The sequence below is a fragment of the Triturus cristatus genome, chromosome 4_1, assembly GCF_964204655.1.
Source record: "Triturus cristatus chromosome 4_1, aTriCri1.1, whole genome shotgun sequence".
Classification (NCBI taxonomy): Eukaryota; Metazoa; Chordata; class Amphibia; order Caudata; family Salamandridae; genus Triturus; species Triturus cristatus.
The window spans coordinates 932,273,730-932,291,673 of record NC_140585.1 but is presented as its reverse complement, the minus strand read 5'-3'; the positions used below and the strand labels follow the sequence as shown (position 1 = coordinate 932,291,673).

The following is a 17,944-nucleotide window of genomic DNA, read 5'->3' as shown; positions in this document are numbered from 1 at the left end:
GTCTTATTCAGGAACCCTTTGAGCCTATCCAAAAGCCTCCCAGCAACACATTTCTTGGAAGACAGTTTTCCTTGTAGAAATAGCATCAGCTTGCAGGGTTAGCAAGATCCAAGTGCTTTGTTCTCACAAACCATATACAGTCTTCCACTTTAGTAAGGTGATCATGATAACTCACCCGAAATTCCTCCCCAAAGTTATTTTGGACTTTCATGTCAATCAAACCATTTCTTTACCAACCTTCTTTCAGAATCCCTGTACTCCAGCTAAAAGATCTCTTCATTCTATGGATGTGAGGAGAGTTTTGAAATTCTCTCTCGATAAGGTAAGGGACATTCGCAGATCCAACCAATTGTTTTTTTTTTTTTGTTTTTTTTTTGAAAAACCTTTATTGACATGTCAATCAAGAACAAGTATGGGCCTGCAACCCCCCGGGGCCGGCCGCTAAGCAATCAGAGCAACAAAGATCAAATGTAAACACAGGCAGCACCTCGGGGAGCAGAATCTTCATGCTAATACTGTGAACAGCGCAGGTAGGACACCAGGAGAAAAAAGGTTTTCATTTTACAATGGAACAAGACAGAAGGATCAGGTGCCGAACAATTTCCCAACAGCGATAAAAGGTATGCAGAGTAATAGACGTAAGCAATAAACAGCAATCTATTGGATCAATGGCGCAGACACAGGAAATTCAGGATGGGGAAGAATATCATAAACAGTTGCGCCTGCAGTCCCCCGCCCGAACTCCCAGAAAACACCCCGGAAATTGTGGCACACATGAAACGGCAACGAGTCATAACAAAGGAGGTGTATCACACTGATCCCAGAAAAAGAAAAACAAGAGGAATCAGAGAAGAAAAAGGAGGCCATGGAAAAAGAGGTGAAAGACTAAAGAATCCCCTCCCCCAACCCCCCACCCTGCACCTCTGCAGATGAGTACGGCCCCCCCCCCCCCCAGCAGTGTGCCTGTCACCCTAGAACCAGACCCGAAATATAGAAGAATAGGGAAAAAGAAGTAGGAAAAGAACCCCACCAGACGGGGGGGTATAGAAAGTGTTAATAAACTGGAGGAGGGCCTTAAAACATACCCCCGGCTTCTCCCTCCCGCACGGTAAGTTTTCCCCAAAGTAGACAATAAACAGCACAAAATCGATCGTATCAAAGAAAGATGGGGAACATTATGCACCTATTATGCTAATAGCTATGCCATGAGAGCACGCAACCCCTGAGCCCGCCCGTCCACTAGATGACCACCCCTGAAGGACCAGTCTTATCCCTGACCACTCTTTGCAATTCTGCCCATGCCTACCCCTCGACCCAGCGCCATGTCCGATGTTCCAAGGTAGAGGAGTGTCCAAAACCGACCGAGAAGCGGCGCACACAGGTGGGGTGGAAGTCTCTGAGCACCAACACAGTCAACATCATGGAGGGACGGGCTTCCCAGTGCCGCCCCAGGATCTGCACTGAACTCGAGGTCCAGGAAGGCAGAAGCAGCCAAAGTAGACAATTGTTGCTGGAATGGTCCCCGGGTCGCCGGAGGCTGTGTACGGGACGAGGCCACCACCTCCCACTCAGGTCCAATACCTCCGGGACAGATCAGACCCTCAGCTAGCCGATCACACGGTAGCATATTGTCCGGAGTCTCCAGCGGTGCGCTAATCTCAGGGGTGGCCGCAACAGTGTCCTCCTGTGCGCAGTGTGGGAAGTCCCTGTGTACCTGAGGACAGGCGGGCCGCCGCTGTCCCAACGCTGATGCCACACCGTCGAGCTTACTCCCCAAGACCCCGACGCCATGAACCAAGGAGGAATGAAGAGCACCAAGGGCCTCGAGGAGGTCGCCGTACCCCAGCACAGCTCTCTGCGATCGCTCCGCCACACTCCCAAAAGTCACACACTCCCAATCCTGCTGCGACCCAGTGGACAGGATGGTAGGCCGCATCGCAACAAGATGGCCGCCAAGTATGCCCGACCCGTATTGGGGCCGGGACCCAGGGACAAGCGCCTCGAGGTCCACGTCGCTGGAGACAGGGTTCCGGGGGCAGGCAAAAAGTTATCCGTTGCGTTGTCACGGGCAACAGTCGTCCCCACCACTGACCAGCTCCCGCGAAAATCCGGGAGCGGCCCGCAAGGATCAGGGCGAGATACGGGCGGCATCCGGGCAGCTCACTATCAAAGGCAGGGGCAATCACCGGAGGATCTGAGAATTGCACCCCCGGGCATGCACTCGGTCCGCTACGCTTGACAGTAGGAACGACCCCGACGAAATGTAGGCCGAGTTTGGCACCGCTCCGGTGGACCGACTCCACCCAGTCACCACAGGCCGCTGTTGTTGAACTGCCACCCGGCCAAGGCGTCCACTCGAGGTCCTGGCTCCAGGGCTGCACGGGCCGCAAAGTTCAAATGCACATTTCTCCGGCGATACCGCAGCCAGAAACCTCGGAGTCACACGATCGGGTGCCACTCTCCTTCAGAAACACAATCGCATAGCACAGGCTGAGGATCTCGTGCAGGATATCCGTGCGGGATGCGGAGGTTCACGGAGCCGGAAGTCTACGCTGCCGTCCCGGTCGCCATCTTGGCTCCTCCCTCGATCCAACCAATTGTTGATCAATTATGGTTCAGACCGTACGGGTTTAGCCACTTCCAAATAATCCATCTCCCAGTGGATAGTTTCCTCCATCCTTTTGTGCTACCAAAAAGCTAACAAGACACTAGCACCTAAACCTAAAGCACACTCCACTAGAAGTAAAGCAGATACTGATGCTTTACTGAGGAATATCCCTATTTCAGATATTTGCCAAGCTACCACGTGGAGATCTGTCCATACATTTACCAAACATAACTGCCTATACTCTGATGCTAGAGCAGTCGCTCAAGTAGGACAGGCCTGCCTCAGATATCTACTTGCTTAAATGGCTACCTTCGTTCTCTTAGTAGGTATGAGCATGCTACTCTATTCAGTGCTTATGACTGGAACTGGAAATCCACTACGAGAGAAGGAATAGTTTCTTACCTGTAACTCCAGTTCTCTCATAGGAGAGTTTCCATAATAGTCATAAGCAACCTCCCCTCCCGCGTCAGAGTGGACAGAGGTAACCATGGGACCTATCATCACGCATCACCCAAAAAAAACTGAAGCAACTACCAGTTGCTCGGCATGATGGTATGCGGGTGGTCCCTGGGTTCTTAAAGGCACAGCCCCTATTTTGAACTTTATAATGACAGCCTATGGGGCTGCTCTGTCCTGCTTTCCTTCATCTTTATGCTCTATCAAAAAAGGATTTGGGAAAGAGATTTGTGCTGTTATATTAAAACATCATAAAATTATATGCATAAATACTTCTCCTGGCCCCTTTTTACAAGATGAAGAATTGGGTCATTGTAGCCTAGTCCTGTAGGCTAATGTCCTGTAAGATTCATTTTCATGCCTACTTGTAACAAAAATATTTTCTACAGTGCTAATCTAAGAAGACCCTGGGATCATCAACTCCCGTTTCTAGGCTGCAGGATTTGTGTGTAGTGTCTGCCATTCCAAAGTGCTCCTCCTCTTATAGGTTTCACCTTAAATTTAGGGTGCTTCTTAAGACACAGATTTACATGTGGGTTCCACATTTGTCATCTTGGCCTTGAGTGCTTAGAGACAGTTTAATTTACAGGGCACACTTTATATTCATTCTTCCTCGAGATAGACTGAAATGCTAGGTGATACTAGTGAATTGTCTGGTTGCCAATGTTGGGTAAAGATACAGTTCTAATTGTGGCAAAAATGCTCATCACTCGTTTCAGCTTTTGAAATTAAAAGTATTTTTAAAAGAGTGTTGTGTCAGATATACTCAGAAGGAAATTTTTGTGGCAATACAAAGAACCTTTTTTTCCTTTTAGGTGACAAATATTTTGTTAAGTGCCCACATGAATGATTGTCAGGATAACAGTTAATGTGCCTTGCGTTCCAGTCTCACAAGCGCATTATTTAGCTTGTGCATGTTGTGATTTGAGTGGAGTGGTTATTACCTAATGGAGATAGGTTCAGATATCAGAGAGACTTCCTCCTCTTAATGCATAGATTTGTTTCAGCTTACAGGTAGCAGCTTATACATGGATCCAAAGTTTTACAAGCGTTTGTACCAATTATACTGCAAGATTGTAATTTGCTGTTGCATGCCAAGACTGTCTCCTTGATAGTGCCCCATAGATCTAGAAAATATGTACAAACCTACTGCCACCCTCGAAAAGTATTGATGATTGCCAGTCTTATCACTGAAAGGGCTGTAGAGGTTTGTGTGGATCTCAGATTTAGACACTGCCTTTTAAATTTCCCAAGAGAGCCAGATGGCCACCACTCTGCGACATGCAAGTTCAGTTGATCCAGCGTTGGATGATGGTGTGTTAGGTGAATGATATGGCATGGCCTTTTTTACCATCCTGCCCGTATTGAGCCTCCCCATAATTTATTCATTGGAACTGAGCTCCTTAGTATAAACTTACTTTGTTTTCTCATAGTATCTCCAATCATTTTCTCAAAGAGCATGGCTGTGTTCATAATTCCCTCACTACCTGTGAAGAGAGGGGGTTGTATTAAAGAGCATCTTTTCTGTATTGAAACAGAATGTGTTACTTTAAACATAACCCTCCTCTGTTTTTTCTTCTGTCTAGCTCTCCCAGATTTTTGAAGAGAAGAAATCCCTGTCAATCCAGCTCCGAGGAAGCAGCCAGAATGTCAGGGAGAGCCAACAACGGTACAATGAAGTCCTAAAGCATTGTGCTGTCCTTGAAGGGCAGCTTCGGGAGTTGCAGTCACAGTTAAAGGAATCTGTGAGTGAAAACCTGTGTGCTTTATGGGGTTCAATACATCATAATGTGGATGAGGTGCACAGGGTCTGTGTGCAAGGTCTAACTCGGAGATCACGTTTCATGCTATATGAGTGTCCTCAGTCATTTCATCCAAGGGATGTTTGGGAAGTAATACTTTTGTGGTGTGCTAACCCATCATGTTTCTTTTAGCCCAGGAGAGTCAAAACAATCACTGTTTCTGCACACTTTAAAATTAGAGTGTGTGGCAGGGTGCACATAGCGAGCAGTCCTGGCTAATCCCCCTATTCACATTGACAACAGCTTTTCTCTCAAAATAATCAATCCTAGTCCTCCATATGAATGAAGTAATGAAGAAGCTTTTGATGTGATAATTATTTCAATTTTCAGTGTTTACAAATTCAAAACACTGTCCAATGTATTCTGGTAACTCTTTGGTGACAACTTAACTTGGTAAACTTAAATAATACTTATACGTTGTTCTAATGCTCAGAACTATTGATATTATTATAATCCCTCACTCAGATGAAGTGTGTCAAACCATGTGGGAAAATAAGCGGCACTGAGGTGCATCCGCAGTTACTCTGTGGACATGATGTAATAAATTGAGCATTGTAAGCCAAAGACCCAAAGGTTCAGGAGGAAAGACAGGACCATATCCAGTCCAAGAAAAGAGAACATCAAGACGACCAGGCAGATGTGCAATGTGCAAGTAGAAATTGACAATACATTCTGAAAAACGTAAGTGATGATAGAGCACAAATGTGTCGATATCTATCTATACCATAATACACAAGAGACATGCAGAAATCTAATACAGCTGTGTAAACGTGACCTGAGTGCACAAATGTAGGAATAGTTGTGCCATAACCTGCAAACGACGTAGCATGATAATGGAACAACACAGAAAGGTCCATTTGAAACGTGATGCATCCATTGGTGAGCCGTGTGTAAATGGAATACACCAAAGGCACAAAGGTTAAACGAACAGTGCTTGTAGACTGTTTTCTCGACTTGCTTGGTTGATCCTCTTGTCTATTCTAGCTGTGGAGCAGACTGTCGTAGATGGCCCAGTCATAGCAACATTAAGAGCCTGCTGTGTATAAGCCTTTTTTTAACCTTTTATTTTCGGTTTTTAAACAATAGGCAAAAGATATTTCGAGGTTACATTGTTAGCAGTCAATGTACACGTTTTTTCCAAGTAATCCGCATCATGCACATTTAAACAAGGTAAATATGACAAATATCAGCAAAAGCCACTGACAATGTGTCCGATTTGTTGGAGGGAGAGAAGATAATAGCACATTAAATTTTAACGGAGGGATTAGTGCTCATTAGCGTTGTGAAGGTACGCATGCACAGGTCCCCATATGCTCCTGCCTGGGCTGTGATCTTTTCAGTAGTAAGACTCCATGTGTGTCCGCATTAACAGAGCAGGTAGTCAGGTCTCTCAGGTAATTAGCACTACCCAGGGATGTTCTTGCTTTGTATGGCCATTCTCCGTTTGGCCAGCAGCAACACTATCACCACCAGGTTTCAGAAAGGTTAATGGAATTCTTTGACATACCCCAACATTGCCACCAAAGGGGTGACATCCGAGGTTAATGAAGTTATTTGTTACATTTCTGTCAAAACGTTCTGCCAATGCACCCATTTCATTGGGCATGACCAGGCCATGTGTAAGAAGTTTGTGTCCGGAACAGCACTCCACCCAACAGTTTGGAGTCAATAGTCATACTAAAGTAGTCATACCAAAGCATTGCATGGTTGTAGGGAAATATTACGCTCTGTGGATGTATTTCAGCTTTATAATCCTAAACCCGCCATTAAGGGGGGGGGTCCTCCTAAATCTGCTGATAGCGGGATGACCATTTTGCATCAGTGATGTCCTGGCATAAGTTCGGCTCCCACTTGACCTTGGTACTCAACTCATTGTCCACCTCTGCCATGACAATTATACATTCGTAAAACTAGCTTGTGTGGGCTTTGGTTTACAATTAGCATGATGAGGACTGTGACTAAGACTTTACAGACAAAATATCGAATATTTCACTCTCATTATTATCTTGCACTAAGTTGCACTGAATGTACTATTACTAGGTCATCGCACCACATTCAGAAGTTCAGTGATGAATTTCCTAAGGTCCTGAGATTACTATTGCACACTGGAGTCTGAATAGGTTTGTGGAAATGTGGTATACACCCAGAATAGGCACATTATATATAAACTCATTTATTGCACAAAAGTATTTTGAGGCAATAAAAACATTTCTGTGAAAAATCTAGAGAGAACCCATTTCTTTCCACTTCCGCAACTTGCGTCTTACAGGCGCACAGTTTTAGCCTGTTTTATTTTAAAAATAAGTAATAATTAAAGATCTTTACTAGTATGCACCATCTGACCAAAATACAACAGTCAAGAACCACTTGCCCCGGTTTGTTCACCTACCTTCATTCACGTTATTATTATTATTATTATTATTATATTTAAGTTTGTAAAGCGCTCAGCTACCCGTAGGTTTCCCGGCGCTAAAAACCAGATAAAAAGGGGGAGAGTCAGAAGGAAGGCTGTTACATATTAAATAACCAATTTTTTACCTGCCTGCGAAACTTAAGATAGCAAGGTTCAGTTCGCAACCGGAGAGGAATGGAATTCCAGAGTGAGGGGGCCAGCCAGGTGAAGGAGCGGCCACCCATTCTGGATCTTTTGATTCTAGGAACCGAGAACAAAAGCTGATTAGATGATCGCAGGGTGCGGGGGGGACAGTAATGCTGTACCAAGGAGTTAAGATAGGGTGGGGCCAAGCCAGCGTTTATTCTGTACATGAAGCAAAGGGCCTTAAATTTTGTACGGCTTTCAATGCGGAGCCAATGCAGAGTGCGTAGAGAGTAAGAGGTAGGGGAAGTATTGGGGAGTTTACAGAGCAGTCACGCTGCCATATTCTGGACTGTCTGTAATTTACGAATCACCTCTTTGCAAGCTCCCAGGAAAAGAATGTTCCCGTAGTCCAGTCTAGAGGTGATTAAGGCCTGGACCACGGTTTTCTGAGTATCCTGGGGGAGCATCCAAATGATCTTACGCAACCACTTAATGATAGTAATACAAGTGGAAGAAGTCTTAACCACGTGGTTTTTCATAGATAACTGGTCGTCAAAAATGACGCCGAGGTTGTGTGCTGTTTTAGATGGAATAGGTATAGTGCCCATTTGAGAGGGCCAGTGTTGGGGTCCCCATAAGGTGGTATTATGGCCAAACAGAAGTAGCTCTGTTTTCCCCCCGTTCAGTTTCAGTTTGTTATTATGCATCCAAGCTGCGATGTTACTGAGTCCTATACAGAGGGAAGAGGGGGAGGAATGAGAGCCCGTAGAAAGAGAGTAGATGATCTGGGTATCATCGGCGTACGAGTAAATGGTGAGCCCAGCTTGCTCCGCAATAGTCGCCAAAGGTCTGACATACAAATTAAAGAGCAAGGGGCTCAGGATGGAACTTTGCGGAACACCGTACGCCGATTTATAAATTTGGGAAGCAGATGAGGAAGAGAAGACTTGGAAGGTACGTTCTGATAAAAAAAACTGACAAACCAGTTGAGGGCTGAGCCGGTGATGCCAGATGATCTAAGGGCATAGATAAGAATGGGGTGGGAAACCGTGTCAAATGCGGCACTCAGATCAAGCAAAATGAGTGCCACGGTTTCCCCCCTATCCACTCGGCATCGTATGTTTTCAGAGACCCCCAGTAGAGTCGATTCCGTCGAGAAACCTGACCTAAACCCAGATTGGGAAGGATGTAAAATTCCCCTAGATTCAACATGGGAAGAGAGTTGAGAATTGATATGTTTTTCCATAATTTTTGAGAAAACTGGGAGAAGTGAAATAGGACGGAAGTTAGATGGGATATTAGGGTCAGCGTTGGCCTTTTTTAACAAAGGCACTATCATCGCATGTTTCCATGCACAGGGTACTGTAGCTTCTCTGAGAGAGGAGTTAAGAAGATCCATAATAAGTTTAAGGGAGGAATTATCCAGCATTTTTAATATTTGAGGGGGAAAAGGATCCAATGGGGAGCCGGATTTGATTTTGCTGATAATATCAGAGAGAATATTGATATTAAGAGGATCCCATGTGTCAATCAACTGTGAAGCAGGAGGACAGGTATCTCGTGGGACCCCTGAATCACAGGAAGTCGTAGGGTTGGATACTATGGGGGGGATCTGTTGAACAGGGGTAAGGGACCTATCCTTTAAAGTCACTCGATCAGAGGATGTGATAGGGGCTGGTAGGTGAGACAGAGAAGGAGGAGAGGCAAGTTTTCCAAAATCAGAATATATGGTATCAATTTTGGCGATAAAGAATTCAGCCAGAGAGTTGCACTGTGCAGTATCGAGACAAGGTGGTTTGGGTTGACACAGTGCACCCGAAGGTTTTTGTACTACCTTAAAAAGTGCTTTAGGGCGATTTTGTGCCTCAAGGATAGTTAGGTTGACATGTTCAATTTTAGCAGTTTTGCATAGAGAATGATATTTAGTTAAGGCAGCTTTGTAAATTTGCTTAGAACACGGATCATATTTTATACGCCATTTGCGCTCGAGGTTTTTGCAGAAGGTTTTTTCTTTTTTTAACGCAGCTGTAAACCAGGGCGCAGGCGGGTGGTGAAAGTTGTGTCTATGCAAGCGCTGCGGTATGCAGGCATCGGCAGCATGTACCAACCAGGCTTTAACAGCATCAGCTGCATCAATACTAGTGACTTCCGTGAAAGGTCTAGAATTCTCTAGACAGGAGTTAAGTTTCTTAACATCCAATTTGTTCCAGTTTCTGGTTAGTCTAGATTCTGTAAAATTAGAGAGGGTGTTCAGTGGACAGCAAATGGAGACAGAGAAAGTCACCATGTAGTGGTCAGACCATACAATAGGTAAAGGAACCTCACATGTGATGGTGTCTAAATTAGAAAGAATGGGGTCCAGCAGGTTCCCTGCTTTATGAGTAGGACCAGAATTAAGTAACATAATATTTAGAGCAGCCAAGTCTTCTAGGAGATTACTGCTGGTAGAGCAGAAGGGATCATTCAAGTGCAGGTTCAGATCACCAATGATTGAAAAGTTTGTTGAATACTGAATAAAAGGTGCTACGTACTCAGGAAAGGTGGTGGCCCTGGAACACGCTGGGCCGGGGGGCGATAAATGAGCATCCCAGAGAGAGTAAAGTTGGGAGATAGCGAAAGTTTGAAGAGACCGGCATCACTGTTAGGAAGTTCAAAGTCTTCCCATTTGCAGGAATACAGTCTATTATAGATTATGGCTATTCCTCCACCATCCTTCATCAATCTGTTTTTACCAACATAAGTGTAATTGTCAGGGAGAGCAGCCACAATATCCGGGCCAGAGTAGTCTTTTAGCCATGTCTCAGTGAGGAATAAAGCTGCGGGTTCCACCGAGACGAGTAGATCAAAGATCTGTCTCTTATGTTTGACTAATGATCTACAGTTTAAGCTGATCAGCGTCCGAGTCTCAGACAGGTCAATAAATGTAGGTTTTGGGCGTGATGGCGGAAAGTCAGATGAGGCTATATTGGTTAGGGAGGGGAGAGAAGTAAGGGGGAAAAGGCAAACCGAACAGGTTAATGGAACATAATGAGGATTCATAGTAGTACAGTGAGAACACTGTGATGGCCTGAGGCTAAGAAGAGCCTCCCTAGAGTAAGTGTGAGGTAGACCCGAAAGTGTAATACCAGGGGTCATAGCCCCTAGTCCCGGCCCGTCGCGGACGGGCGCAGACGGGCTTGCCTTAAGCGCGCCTTCGGCGCGCAAACGGCGCACCCGCTGCGCTCGTCCGCGCCCGCGAGAAGACGTGGCGCCTTAGCCAGACCGAAGAGAACATGTCAGCTCTCAAGGACGCCACCCGCCAACACCACCAACACCTCCGCGCCGCACGAAAAACAGCCTACCGGAACAGACTTGACAACAACGCCCACAACAGCAAGGAACTATTTGGCATCGTCAAAGAGCTCTCCAACCCGGAAGCAGAAAACAACTCCATCCCTCCCTCACAGGACCTCTGCGACTCAATCGCAACCTTCTTCCACCACAAGATCACCGACATATACAACAGCTTCCTGACCGCCGACACGAGCCCCCCTCCGGAACCCGCCACCGACACCACCACCATCCTCACCTGGAACCCTACCACCACCGAGGAGACCACCCGCATAATGAACTCGATCCACTCCGGATCCCCATCGGACCCCTGCCCGCACCACATCTACAACAAGGCCGAAGACATCATCGCACCGCACCTCTGAGACGTCATCAACGCCTCCCTCACTGCCGCCACCTTCCCGGAGAGCTGGAAACACGCAGAGCTCAACGCCCTCTTAAAGAAACCTACAGCAGACCCCACCGAACTCAAAAACTTCCGGCCCATCTCTCTCCTGCCGTTCCCCGCCAAAGTGATTGAGAAAATCGTCAACGCTCAACTCACCAACGCCCTGGAAACCAACGACTCCCTCGACCCCACACAGTTCGGTTTCAGGGCCAACCACAGCACCGAAACCGCCCTGATCGCAGCAACGGACGACATCAGAGCCCTGACCGACAAGGGAGAGACCGTGGCCCTCATACTCCTGGACCTCTCTGCAGCCTTCGACACGGTCTGCCACCGCACCCTGATACGCCGCCTCAGCAACGCCGGCATCAGAAGCAAGGCCCTGGAATGGATCGTCTCCTTCCTCTCCGGAAGGACTCAGAGAGTCCGCCTTCCCCCCTTCAGATCCACAGCCACGGAGATCATCTGCGGCGTACCTCAAGGATCCTCCCTCAGCCCCACTCTCTTCAACGTCTACATGACCCCCCTGGCGAACATCGCACGCAAACACGGACTCGACCTTATATCATACGCCGACGACACCCAGCTCATCTTATCCCTCACTAACAACCCCACATCAGCTAGGACCAGACTACATTAAGGAATGAAGGAAGTGGCGAACTGGATGACAGACAGCCGTCTGAAACTGAACACAGACAAAACGGAGGTCCTCATCCTCGCCCCCACTCCCACCGCATGGGATGACTCCTGGTGGCCCCCCGCCCTAGGCAGCACTCCCCAACCCACCGACCACGCGCGCAACCTCGGCTTCATCCTGGACTCTTCCCTCACCATGACCAGACAGGTGAACTCGGTGACCTCGGCATGTTTCAACACCCTCCGCATGCTCCGCAAGATCTTCCGCTGGATCCCCACCGACACCAGGAAGACCGTCACCCACGCCCTCGTCACCAGCCGCTTGGACTACGGGAACACCCTGTACGCCGGCATCACCACCAAGCTGCAGAGGAAACTCCAACGGATCCAGAATGCTGCCGCAAGACTCATCCTGGACATCCCTCGCCACCACCACATCTCCGGACACCTGAAAAAACTCCATTGGCTACCCGTCAACAAGCGGATCACCTTTCGACTACTCACCCACGCACACAAAGCCCTTCACAACCTCGGACCCAAACTCATCAACAACCGCGTCTCCTTCTACACTCCCCCGCGCACTCTGCGCTCCACCGGACAGGCCCTGGCAGCCGTACCCCGCATCCGCAAAGCCACCGCCGGAGGAAGATCCTTCTCTTTTCTAGCAGCGAAGACCTGGAACTCTCTGCCCAGCCACCTTCGCGCCATACCTGACCACCTCTCCTTCAGAAGGCAGCTCAAGACCTGGCTCTTCGAGCACTGACACCCCACCCCCCCTCCCAGCGCCTTGAGACCCTTGATGGGTGAGTAGCGCGCTTTATAAATGCGATTGATTGATTGATTGATTGATTGATTCCTAAAGTTGCACATTTTTATATGTGACGGAGGACGGTAAGGGGGGGGCGTGGCCTCGAAAGGGGCGGCGGGGTCAGCGCTAGATCCGCTGCACAGTGACCCCACGCGAGTCAAGATCCAATCAGGTAGGTTTGTTTTAGAAACACACACAAGTTTTAAAAGATATCAAGCACAGCCTACTCCCGGCTTTAAGGAGTATCATTAGAAGTACTTTATGTGCGCTAAATGGCACACCAAGTGATTTGCCATTTGCACCTCCACTTTGTCATTAAAGACTTTTCCTCCCCTTTCTATCATACCTTTGACTGCTCCTTGAAGTATGTGATAGTACACTACACAGTACTTTAAGACTGGGCCTTGAAGCACTCTTTAAGAAACCTGTAACTACCATACCTCTGCTGGCCAAACTTCTAGAAAGGGCAACCCAGAATTAGTGATTGCTTGTTTTCAAAATAAAGTTTCAAACCACAATGTTTGCTGTTTCTAAGTGCTGGTATTTCTATATCTCAGTGTAATAATTTTCTCTTTATTATCCGCTGAAAAGTTGAGTTGGGCTTTCTGGTATTCAAACTTTTAACTTGCAGGTCACACCTGATATCAACAGCGATACCTGACAGAGTCATGTGCCGGTACGTTTGTAACTATAACACCTGCGGATTGTTTCGTTGTGATGGTGGATTGTTCTGTTGTGATGGGGGCAGAGCCATCATTTCTGTCAGGTCGGGATGGTAGCTTGCACATTCAGAAACCGCAATATATGGTTGTTGATTCTGTTTGACTGATCTGTGGCCTTCAGCACAGTGCATTTCTCCATTTCCTTTCCTTGCATCTTGGAAATTCTGGGGGTGGTCAAGCCTTGTGGCCTGAGCTGTATTCAGTCATTTCCACCCATAAGAACTTGGACAGTGGTAGTGGGCCAGTTGCACCAGCTTCTAGTTATGTGCTGCTGCAGGGTTTTGTATGTTTGGTAGCATTATCTAATATCTCCATGGACCCATGATTGCCTGATTTCCAACGCTATGGAAGTATGAGCTCCCTGTGTAAATGACACCCAGCTTCGCTTCAGTTTAGAAGAGCAGATTTGTAAGTCCAAACTCTTGCCATCTGATTGAAACTGGGATAGTGACCAGCAGGCTGAGTCTAAACACTGCTAGCACTGAGGTCCTACTCAACAGCACCCATAAGGCAAGTCAATCTTACCTAGTGAATTATTTTGCTGAGTTCTTTGGGAAATTATTGCTGAGGAAGAAAAAAAGGTAGGAATCTAGAAGTTATGCTGGTTCTTAATATGAACAGAAAGGCAAATATGGGCTATGGTAGTGTGTGCGCTTCCAAGAGCATCAGTTAAAGAACATCCTGCAATGGCTTTCAAAGAAGCATAGAGGTCTAGTAGTGAGTGATTAACAGTTTCTGAATCGATGGCTGTAGCAGCTCCTTTGGTGGTCTATCCAATGGACTGTGAGTGGAATGTAGGACGAGAAGGGCAGAACACTGCTGCCAGCTTGGCAGACATTTTGAGGACACTGGGACATATCTCTAACTTTGAGGGAGTCTTACACTAGATTCCGAAGGCAAAGAGAATAGATTCAATTTAACATGTCTTACTCTTACTGTTCAGTCAGGCGAAGCTCTGACATAGCTAGCCAATACACTCATAGGTGGTTGCTCAGATCCAAGAATCTAGTTCTCCTGTCTGTACGAGGTTTATTTAACCTTGTCACCTAGGGTGAAAAAAGTGTTCCATTACAGGCACCATTGCTTTGAACCCAATTACCTATTTCATGTAATTTAATGTAGTTTTGTACTATCCTTTATAGAGTGCTTTCTCAGAGGACCATATAGAAAAAAGCATCTATCACTGATCTAGGACGTATTTTTTCCTCGCTTTTTCAGGAGTTCTTCCCTACCGTTGGTTTGGCCTGCCTTGGAATGTTGTTCACCACTTTGACGCCATTCAACTAATAAAAAAGTGTATATAAATGTTCTTCATTCAGTGTTAGTGACACCCTAGTGTAGGGAGGACTATAAAGATTATTTAAGAGTTGATGCATCTGATTACATATCCTAGGAGCACAGAAAAGTGGGCATGTGGTATGGGGGAGTGTTAGCCTTGCTAAACGTAATTTAAAAGAGCAGGAGTATAGGACTCCATCACTCCTCCATCCTTCCAAACACCTGTGTGGACGCCGGAGGAAACAACACATATTGTTTACAATAGAGATTTGCTTCCAGAAAATAAATTATCAGCAAGAAGCGAAGGAAATCAACTCCTTGCTTAACAAAATGCCAGACGATGCTGTGACTTTTAATTTTTTAAAGATAGAACACATAACTTTGGTTTTTGTGGGGTACATAAGAACAGATCACGTTTGGGTAAGATGAATTAAGGATGACACGCTAACTGGCAGTAATAAACTCAATTCTTTACTAAGGAAGTGGCAGATCTGTAGTGGACAATAAACTTAAAATGTTTTGTGTACCAATTTAATCTAAGAAAAGGCATTTGTAGGCTTTTTCAATATAGTATGTTTGTTTCTGTTATGTACACTAAAAACTCCATTGCTGATAGGCACTCTAGCCTCAGTTTGCAGACTGCGGGAAGGTAGTTCATTTCTGCTTTCAATTGCTTAGAAAAAAAGAAACAACCCTCCTTATGGAAGGAATTTACTACAAGTCCCAGTAGCTAGAGAGAATGTTCTACAGCTAAACCCCACCAATCAAACATCTGTGGCCTTTCTGATTGTAGGAATTCAGTGCAATTCAACTTAGGAGTCTTATTCATGTTTCTTCTTAGCTGGGAGTAAAATTGTACACTGGGTCACTTCAAATAGGGTACTCGTTTTACGATTCGCTTTGAGGACTTTTTCTCCTTTGGGTCATTTGTACCCGTGGGGCTCCCAAGTTCATTCTAATGGTATTTACTTAAGCTTAGGGTGATATGATGTGCAGTGCAGCTAAGTTTTCACTTTGCTGGTGTCCTCTGCTGAATTCAAAATATGCATCTCTTTTCTCTGTTAAAGGGACTGAGAGTACCAGCTTCCAACAGTTGTTTTGTGCATTCGGTGATGCCAGAGTTGCTGCTGTTGATAGACATATTTCCAAAGCGTCCTTGGTGTGTTCTCATAGGTTGCTAGGGCCTTTGGGGTTATGAGTCCTGCAGGGGGGCTATTTACAGTGCAGTGTGGTTTTTACCTTCATTTGCAGGGATTTCTTTCTTCCTTGCACCATCCATCCATGTATAGGGTAAAGTGTCTTAACAATTACCTATACTGCTACCTTAGAGCATAAACTTCGAAGGTCTGACTTTTGGCTATAGTGTGCATTTTGCCGTAACACCATGATAGTGCTACCACAGAACCGTCCTCTAAAGAACTATACATGCACCTATAAGTGAATTATAATCCTAACGTGTTTTATTAACTAACAGCTTTTAAACTGAGTGTTTATACAAACTGTGTGCAGTGTGGTATCATTCCACCCTATCAAGCAGCAGGTTGGCATGGGACAGAGCCCTGTAATGAAGTTACTAAGGGCCCTCACCCAGCAAAGGGCCCGAAGCACCCATGCCCAGCAGTGGGTTGACATTCATCCTCATGAGGCAGCTGCTGTATGCAGGCACAAGACTATATAAGCCTCACACTCTCCTAATGAGGGGGGGATATCTACCTGAATAGGAGCAATGCCCGTACCAAAAATATTCCTTCTGATTAAGAAGTGGCCCAGTCATGAGTCATTACCAGGTAGGGGACGGTTTACGTAGCTTGGCAGATCTGACAATGTAAGTGAAGATTCTTAGTAGTAAACTATGATGTTTGGTGTTTTTAGTTATTTTACTCAATTTTATCTGCCTTTTCCAGTGTTTATATGATGATAATGGCTGTTCTAATTCTTATTTTCAACTATGGGTTTAGGTATACTGAATCCCCACTTATACCATAATACCTTTTTCATGTGTTCTCATTTGGTAGGGCGAAAATTGGGTGGGGCCCTAGTACCCAACAAGTTCTCTGGTAGATCTGTTTTCCTCCAGGCACTTTCTTCCAGTGTGTAGCTTGCAGGGAGAAATGTGTGAGAACCTGTCCATGTTTCCTTTTTCTGCAGAGATACAGCTATAAACTCATCTCAGTGGCCCAGGGAAATCTGACAGTGTGTGTAACCAAAAGGGGTGCATGTGCAAAGAGCAGGACTTGGGGTAACCTGCTGGCTCCTCTCTTTTCTTTTGAATGCCTTGATGTCCTTTGAACCAAACAGCTTGTCTATAGCTATTCAGCTTAGTACCCATACTGACATTGTACTTGGTTGCTCCGCATCTACCTCTGATAAAGGAGTAATGTATTTCACTGAGTCATGCTGGCTTCTTATGTACTTTCTTTCAGTAGGGAGCCTAGACACCTAAAACGATTAATTTGTATACCCTTCATTCCCTTCATGGTTTAGTTACACACTTAGCTTAGATCACATCCTATGAAGGGGTATCCTAGCTGTGCTGTCAGTTTCTAGCTTCAGTATGAGTTTCCTTTCAAACAACCAGGTCACTGTTTGACTAGGGGAACATCTGAGCATGCGGTACATAAGACGTCTGCAGGTTCTACCATGAGGCTATTACTAGTTGACAAAGAATGCTTAAATTCTTCGAGAATGAGGGATCCGTAACACAGCACTTGATGCTGTAAAGTTGCTTCAAATGCTTATTTGACACTCTTGCACTGCCTCCTGCTTTCAGTGCATTGTAACTCATGCTGCCAAAAATGACTTCAGCTGTAATTTTGACAGCCCATTTAATGACGTCCACATACACAATGGGTCAATATCCTGGTTCCTTGGTGATGGCTTTTGAACTTCAGTGGAGCTACTGTTTAACGCTTTCTTTTAATTTCAAATATGTCAAAGGAAAGCGTTAAACAGTAGCTCCACTGAAGTTCAAAAGCCATCAGCTTTCCTTTAATTTCAAAGATGCCCCCCCTATTTCTCTAGTAATGCTCCAATATGGGACTCTCCCGGCACACCCGAATGCTTAAGAGATCAACTAAGTCAGCCTCTGAAAATAGGCAGCTTATATTATTGGGCTGATTTTAAGCAGGGCTCTGACTTAATGTGCTGGGGAGACCTGAATTGTCTTTGTAAAGGACAGCTAACAAGATTCAAGTATTATCAACTGAGCTCTTGGTGGGCTGCACAGGTTTGGGAGGAAGAGGATGACGATACAAAATTCAGTCAGGTGACCAGATCTGGCCAGTGGGGAAAAGAGGTGTCTTTTTGGTATTGGGCTTTTTTGGAGATGGATAAGGAACTAGAGATTGAAATCGTCAAGCTCTGGGGCCGGGAATTTG

At 45.9% G+C, this 17,944-nt stretch overlaps 1 protein-coding gene across 2 annotated transcripts in view; it reads left to right on the top strand.

Moving 5' to 3' along the window:
* GOLGB1 (golgin B1) overlaps window positions 1-17,944 on the top strand; it is a 315,045-nt gene that overhangs the window by 278,094 nt on the left and 19,007 nt on the right. For both annotated transcript variants that reach the window (XM_085653794.1, XM_085653791.1), the window contains one exon: window positions 4,651-4,809. In XM_085653794.1, coding sequence (XP_085509920.1) covers window positions 4,651-4,809 — 159 coding nt within the window. The remainder of the gene's footprint in view (window positions 1-4,650; window positions 4,810-17,944) is intronic.